Source organism: Cannabis sativa, chromosome 4 (assembly GCF_029168945.1).
Source record: "Cannabis sativa cultivar Pink pepper isolate KNU-18-1 chromosome 4, ASM2916894v1, whole genome shotgun sequence".
Classification (NCBI taxonomy): Eukaryota; Viridiplantae; Streptophyta; class Magnoliopsida; order Rosales; family Cannabaceae; genus Cannabis; species Cannabis sativa.
The window spans coordinates 82,459,268-82,467,050 of record NC_083604.1 but is presented as its reverse complement, the minus strand read 5'-3'; the positions used below and the strand labels follow the sequence as shown (position 1 = coordinate 82,467,050).

Here is a 7,783-nt window from a genome sequence, read left to right as displayed (position 1 = left end):
AAAGAACATATATATTTAAAATCTAACTAAGCAAACACAAATTAAGTTCAGATCAAATTAGTAAGGTTTGTGGTGGAAACAAAGGGTTCCACCTCACTTAAAATTAACTAAAAGATTTTAAACTTCATAGTAATTACTAATTAGCACCTAAAAAACATTAATTAAGATCTAAAACAACAACCTCCTACACCTTCTACTCATGGTGATGCTGATCCACACTTACAACGTTCCAATATTAACATCTCATCTTTGCATTCATCAAACAATTCTTAAAATTTATTCTCTTTAATTAGATTAAGTTTAGTCACAAATGGTTTATTATTATAATTTGTTGTTGTCCCTGATTGCAAGTAACGAAATTGAATAAAAAATTCATAGCAAGTTAAAAATAATAATAAAATAATTGAAAAAAAAAAAAAAAACCATTACTCTTATTGCATCATTCATGAGTAACCAATTAAAGAATAAGTTTCAAGAGTGCTTCCACTATACATCTTTGGAAAATGAAGTATGAAATTCTTACAAACCCCAATACCAATACGAGAATTCCTCAAAAATCAGCCATGAGTTATTTGGAACAGATCTCACCCTCTAATACCAAAACTAATTTTGCCTTAGAGTATTGTCTTCATATCAATCTTCAAAAGCGTGAGACTTAGGGTTTGCTCGACGCCATTTTAACAGGGAGTTACGCAAGGGAAAATCACCCCTTGTATTGAATTCCACATATAAACTCACCCAACAACTAGGGGCGAGGGGGAGCTCATTTTTCTGTCGAACATTATTTTGATACAAATTTTGACATGAGTAATGTATTTTTGTGTATGTGAAAAGATGATGAACCTCAACTAATCAGAATGGCTACTAATAACTTAACTCTGTTGGAAGCTGAGTAAAAAAATTCTTACGATATTCATTGTGATCGATCTGTGTAGTTGTTACCACTCTTCGCATGCTGTCAAAAAATGAGTAGAAAAATTGTGTGAACACAATAAACATGTTGCCTCATACCACCAGACAAAACGTGCTTGTGTTATTTAAGATGACAGTAAATACTAAATATTGTTGTAGTAAAATAACATTAAGCTAACATGTTTATTTCATATCATCACCAATTATTATTAAAGAGAATTTGATTTAAGTTAGCAAGTATTTAAATCTTCTTTATATACTGCCCCCAACAAGTGAAATGAACAAAAAGATGGATTATATGCCATAATGAATGGAAGGAACAGACTTACATATCTATGTAAACCTCAATGAGAAACCTCACTTTGCCAATAGAAACCTGTAATGTACAAAATTTAAATTTGATTATACTAGGATTTTTTCTTAATGCTAACTTTAATGTGTCATGGAGTCAGATTTTATATCAATAGTTTAAATATTTAAGCAATGTACCTAGTCTAACTATTTCAATATTTATAGCCCAGTTGCAGCAACAAATGACGATAGCTGCGACCTCGTGCTAGTCGTTGCCACCGGTACCGAACTATCTTCTGATAACTCATTTGAATCCGCTCTAGGACAAGCCTGTGATCAATCAGTAGGGATGCATTTAATACTTCCGAAATAACTCTATTCAAAAAATAAAAAAATATTTCCGCAATAACTTCAATACTTAAAAGTTCAAACAAAAGAAGACTTACCATCTAACAAGACACCTCTCAATTCCTCTTGATACAGGGCGAATGAAAGATGGATCTCGTTGGCTATAGAGCAAACCAACCTTCAAAAAGAAAAGGGAAAAAATACTCATTCTTCTGGAAAAAGACCATAGAGAACTAGCTAATTGCTTGGTTTAGAAGAATAAATATGGAATGCACATCTTCTAGTTTCGGTATTAAACTTAAGTATGTGCAAAAGAAGAGATCAAACATAAGATACTCAAGTTAATCCCATAATTGTGATTGAAAAATCTGGATCTTGATGAACATTTAAATTAAGCGTGCAGATCCCGGCAAATTAAAATTATATAAACAGCATTGGGATGATAAAATCCATGAGGCAAAACTCATCAAAGAGTAGAAGTGCACCTCTATTAATGCAGCAGCACAAGGATCTTCAAAGATTTCCAGGCTCCAATCAGCCATATAATTAAGCTGCAACAAGTAGGGAAAAAATATTAGAAAAGAAAGGCCAAGAGAGCACATAAAAATAATAATACTATATATTTATAGTGTCATACTATAGAAATAATTGTAATGCATGGCTTTTCTTCGTGTTTTGTATTAATGACTACAATTCCTTTGTTTCACACAAAACTCATTCTCTAAATAAATAAGAATGAGAATGGAAGTAGGAGATATTCCCTACAACAATTGGAATTGGGGTAGAAATAGGTGAGATTTTATCTGATATAGGTCACTGCAAATTTGATAATAAAAGAATCCATTGATTTTGATGGAGTAGAAGCAAAAAAGAAGGGAGGGAACAAAAAACGTAAGACTAGAGACATCAAAAAATTAGGTCGTTAGTAACTTCAATAAACCACCATTAGTTTCTAGAAGGACATATACAATAGAAACCAAAGACAACATACCCCGAAATCAGCCTTGACTAGAGACATCAAAAAATCCATCAGCTGAATCTTTGCCCACTCAAACCGCATAGTGGCATCATTCTTTTGTGGAGGATGCCTCCAAGGCGCACCAAACCGTAATTTATCTTCCGAAATTTTTCCACTTCGGGCATCAGCAGCAAACTTCTGCAGCAATTCCAATGCTCTATCCATAGCAGGATTCACCACATTTAGCTAAGAGTAATTGACATAGAGTTGAAGAATTAAAACATTAGTAGTTGGAATATTTTCTAAATTTTTATTTCTAATAGTATTTATTATACTTTAATTTTTAAATAATATTTCTATGCAGATGAGAGTAGAGAGAAAAGAGAAAAAGATAATTATTTTTAACTTACTTGCAAATAGGCTAAATATGAATCTACAATATCCTCAAATGACATAGCTCTGTCGCCCATTATCCTATAATTCAAGAAAACACAGGTAAAATTTTATAAGCAGCATAGCACCAGAGCTTGTTATAAAATGTCCACACAGTAGCTAGGAAGCAGAGAAAAATAAAAAAAGAAAAAAAACAGCTTCTGTATTGTGAAATGAGGATTCATACAATTTAGGTGGGGGAAAAAACAAGAGGAAGGCGCTCTAACAGACAGAGTAGAGCAGTAGCCTTCAAGTTTAGACAAATCTAGAGAAACTGTCTATCTGTGGTAACAAAGTCTCAAGTCCTACTTCCACATTTATCAATACTATCTGAGAATAAAGGAAACTGAAAAATTCTTACTTCGAATGGTGATTACTTTGTTTAAGAGCATATAGCTCAAAAAGATGTCGTGGATTTGGACCGAGCACCTCTGCAATTATTCTCCACTACAATTTTAACAAAAACATTAATGGCAATTAAATGCCACATTTTTGGTGAAGAATAACATTAAGATATGAAGTACATATACCATTATACAAATTATATGTACGAACAACCATAATCATCAGCAAAATGGTTAGTAGCTAATGTCTTTTGTCTACTAGCTTGATTCAGAAAAAGTTGGACTTGAAGTCCACATAATGATAGACCCCCAATCCATTTTACTAATGTTGTGCTTGATAAAACTAGTTAAATACACTTAGCAGTAGTTGAAATTGTCAAGCATACGATTTTCCCCCACCAAAAAAAAGTACGAGCACTCATTATAGTCGTTGACTGTATTTGCAAAGTTGGTTAATTGACAGACTTTTCAGGAATTTGATGTATGTCGTTATAGCATAACGGTCTAGTTGAAAATTGCAATGATAGGAATCCCAAGTTAGTTAGCCTTGGGAATGTGAGGGAGGTTTTGGAACTGAGGAGTCGGGGAATGAATAGGTGACTATACTTTAGCTCTGCTAGGGGAGCTTATCAGGTTCCTTGAACTACCTACTGATTATCCTAAAACAGTTTTTTTCCCATACTAAATGGTTCCATCACACTATAATTGTTTACCTCTGAATTACTGAAATAATCATCAACCATATGCATGTGAGCTTCTTGGGTAGTCCATCCAAAATTCTGAAAATTAAAGAAGAAAAAAAAGTTAATGTACTGGAATTCAAGAAAGACATGGTACCCCAACCTTTTAATCTTTTATATCAAACATTCAGCTATATCAATTCTAGAAACTTGTACACTTGAATCACGCTGCCATCAATATATTGTGATGGAGTGTATCCATTGTACAAATTAAGCTTAAGTCAAATAGCGAAAATGAAATATTCAAATGTTCTTATTCATCCTGCTTACCAGTATCACACAATAATTTAAATTATTCAATAATTAAATCATTGCATACATAACTTAAGATAAATTTATGCAAATGGAAAAGAAAAATTAGCATAGGCACACATGCAAGCAAATAAAACACAACAACTAGTAAAGACTTCCAAATAACGTACCTCGCGGGAGATAAATATGTCTATAAATCCGAAATCCAAAAAAGCTCGATATGAATAGTAACTGAGGCATAATAGAATAAAAATTAAAATCCCACATAAATTTCAGAAAAAAAATTATCGCAGATAAATCATTTAAACTGAATTATCACAGATAATGTACATAGGAGTCATGTTATGTACTGAAGACTTGTTAAGATTGTTTTCAGAAATTAAGCACCACTAGCACATAACACTATTCCATAAATAACACCAACATCATTAAAAGAGGGAAATAAATATATTTTCCTATATTATAAATCTATAACTTGTCAATTTAATCAAGTGAAGGAGAAAATTTTAAGTAGAAACACCAGCACCCAATGAATGTGATCTAAAGTTCAAATTATGATGTATTTTGGTACTGTGTTGTGCCATTCCCCCTAGATAAAAAATTATAATTTATAAAGGAGAAATGCCATGAGACCAGGAAAAGAAGCTTCCATTAAGAGTCATACCAAATATGTTCTAAAAAGTACTAGAAGAACTTTAAAATATAGAAAGTTGTAGAATAAACTTTAAATTATTTAGACTAAGTATAGGTAGTTCTAGAATTATTTACATAGTAGTAGAAACTTGTTAATGACTTAAAAGTTAGAAAATTTTAGAACGATTTCGAGATTTCCTCTGTAGTCTATAACTATAAGTATGGGGTGTGGCTAAAGTGCAAATATGAGAGAAAAGTCAAATGTGTGAGATTGTAAGTGTGTTAGAGGGTCATGTTGCCAAAAGTGTTCTAAGCTTGTATTACTCTTCAATGATAATAATAATAATAGTGTTGTAATTTTCTATTCATCAGCTTCTGACATGTTCAATATCATTGCAGGCAAATTTCATATCTTCTTAAGTCAAACTCCAGAAACCTCAATATCTCTAAGTAATAAGAGTATGATATGATAACACAAGTGAAAATTAGTTTTTATGGGAATTATGATACAAAGTGCAAACATATGGTGTATAATAAATTTTGAAAACACCAGCCGAATGGGGTTGAAAGTACCTATCAGATGTCACAAATATGACAGGGAGAGTCTTCTCATTTGCACCTAAAGCAATAATTCTCCATATCAGACTATCATGATACATAGGTCCAGACACTGACGACTCTCCATCCTTTAGAATTGCATTTCGTAAGACCTCAATGTTATTGATAACCAGTTTTGGCTGCCCAACATGATACAAAACATCAGACGATCAAAATTCCAAGGAAAATAGGCAAGCACTAATCTGAACAATACAAATTCATTCAAATGGGCATTGCTTATTCTCCTTCCTCTTCATTCAAATTGTTCAAACAAGCATTGAGAATTATGATATAAACCAAATCTAGCCAAACAGGGTTACTTATATTACCTGAAAGTGATCAATTTCAGCAGCCATTGACAACAATTCCAACAAGAGGCAAGGCCAGTCAGTACACGAGTTAGCTAAAGACCTCGAAAACCCACCTGTCTGATTCAAATGGGCAATGGCATTGGCTCTCCAATCTTGCTGAACCTTAATAACCTCCTTTGCCAATCTCAGAGCCACAACTGCCTCCCTATAGTAGGAAGCCTCTTCTATGGACAAACTCTTCACTTTCTCGTCCAAACTCAAAACCCCATCAATCTCTTTGGCATTATATCGAGCAGATTGGGCGAAAAGCGCCCGATCCCACAAAACCGATTTGGAAACCTTCTCCGAAATGGCGGCCTTTGGAGAATTATTGCTTCCAATGATTCGTCTAAGTGCTGTACTAAGGCCATGCCATTTGTTAAGGGTCGAAAAAATTTGTTGGGAGCTTATAGTGCCAAGCTTAACGCCCTGGTAAGCCATGGATTCTAGGCACTCTTCGAGCTTGGTTCTGCATTCGGACAAGTTGGGTTTCGGGCAATTGGACCAAGAAGTCCATGGAAACGACTCCCCGTGTCGTGGGTGATGATCTTTGATGCATTCGGCGAAGTCTACGTAACCAGTGAAGTGAGGGCCTTTGTTCCAGTCTCCAAGAAGACCTGAAAAAAGAAAACAATAATGAGTGAGAAAAATGGTGAAAACAAATTGACACAGAAACGAATGGTGATTCAATTACGTTCGAGAATGAGAGTGGTTTTGCCAACGCCTCTGGGACCATGGAAGATAAGAGACTGATGAACTCGGGGATGGTTAGCGTGATTGTTTAACACAGTTTCCAGCAGTGGCCTCGGAAAAATCCGCCATGGTTTGTTGACCATTTTCTAAATGTCTTCAAGTTGCAGAGAGAATGTGGCTATTGATTTTTCTAAAATTTAACAATTAGTAATTATTAATTAATTCAATTAGTTTAAAATCATCTCCTTGAGCTAGAAAGAAAAAAAATATATATTAAAACATAATTCAATGTATAATATAAGGTTCACTACCACAAAACAAAAGCAAAACAATACAACTGCAGACTGCAACAATATAAACCATGAGGAAAAATGTTCATACCTTGAGTAGTAGTAGGGTTCACCTATTTCCAGCGGCGAATGAGTGAAACGGAATTCCTCCACTCAAATATCCGATCTCCAATCTCCAATCTCAGTTGGATAAAATCTCTAGGGTAGCACTGATTGAGTTCAGTGACAGAACTGAAGAAAGCCAAAATGGCCGAGAGAGAGAGAGAGAGAGAGCCAAGAAGAAGCTGTGCCTTTGGAAAGATGAAATGAAACTTGCTTTGGTTTATGATTCGGCTTGGGCTTGGGCTTGGGCTTGAGCTTGGGCTTGGGCTTGAGCTTCTCATATTGGGCTAACTCAAGAATATCAACATGGGTTGAGATGTAAAATCGTCCTAAATTTGGTAACTAAGTTAGTAAATGTCTACTTTTTATAAAAAATTAAGAATATGGTCAAATCTAATAAATTAGCTAATAAAAATAAATAAATATAGTAGATCATTTAAATATATACAACAATATTAGATATATCGTAGTACAGAAAATTAATATATCGTAGTAATAAAGTTATATACCACAAAGAAATTATAACAATACTAAATTAATACTCAAAAAATATATATATCATGCTAACAAAATTATATATACAACCATTAAAATATGAATACATACTAAAAATTTTATATATAATAAAATAGAAACTAAATATCATATTAAATAAATAATATAGATATACCATAATTAAATAATTTACTTCTAATTCTAAATAATAATAATAATTTTGAAATGAGAACATTTACTAAAATAGTTTTATGATTTAGGACTATTTGCTATATTTTTTTGAAATGAAAGCATAAACTAACATACTCCTATGATTTGGGGCCATTTACTATAATTTCCCTATCAA

The 7,783-nt window shown here is 33.2% G+C and overlaps 1 protein-coding gene across 4 annotated transcripts; it reads right to left on the bottom strand.

The window, feature by feature from the left end:
* Positions 1-403: 403 nt before the first annotated feature.
* On the bottom strand, positions 404-7,138 carry LOC115714626 (uncharacterized). Of its 4 annotated transcripts, XR_009687600.1 has the most exons (15): positions 6,932-7,137; positions 6,552-6,740; positions 5,837-6,474; positions 5,484-5,647; positions 4,448-4,508; positions 3,999-4,064; positions 3,303-3,388; positions 2,920-2,983; positions 2,543-2,755; positions 2,037-2,102; positions 1,650-1,729; positions 1,402-1,533; positions 1,242-1,288; positions 909-955; positions 404-771 (listed from the first exon to the last, which is right to left on the bottom strand). XR_009687600.1 is itself a non-coding variant. In XM_061115014.1 (13 exons), the coding sequence occupies exons 2-12, from the start codon at positions 6,691-6,693 to the stop codon at positions 1,416-1,418; spliced, it is 1,698 nt and encodes a 565-aa protein (XP_060970997.1). In that variant the 5' UTR covers positions 6,694-6,740; positions 6,932-7,138; the 3' UTR covers positions 909-1,288; positions 1,402-1,415. The 4 variants fall into 4 exon arrangements, 1 of the variants encoding a protein (XP_060970997.1); XR_009687601.1 differs by having other exon boundaries at positions 404-955; positions 6,552-6,728; positions 6,932-7,138; XR_009687599.1 differs by having other exon boundaries at positions 404-955.
* Between the last annotated feature and the right edge of the window lie 645 nt (positions 7,139-7,783).

Excerpts from the sequence above, each read along its gene's own strand:
- LOC115714626 (XM_061115014.1), bottom strand. The coding sequence starts at position 6,693 with ATGGTCAACAAACCATGGCGGATTTTTCCGAGGCCACTGCTGGAAACT. Across the intron at positions 4,509-5,483 it reads ATATTTGTGACATCTGATAG|TTACTATTCATATCGAGCTT; the intron begins GTACTTTCAACC and ends ATTATGCCTCAG. Across the intron at positions 2,103-2,542 it reads TAGTCAAGGCTGATTTCGGG|CTTAATTATATGGCTGATTG; the intron begins GTATGTTGTCTT and ends TACTTGTTGCAG.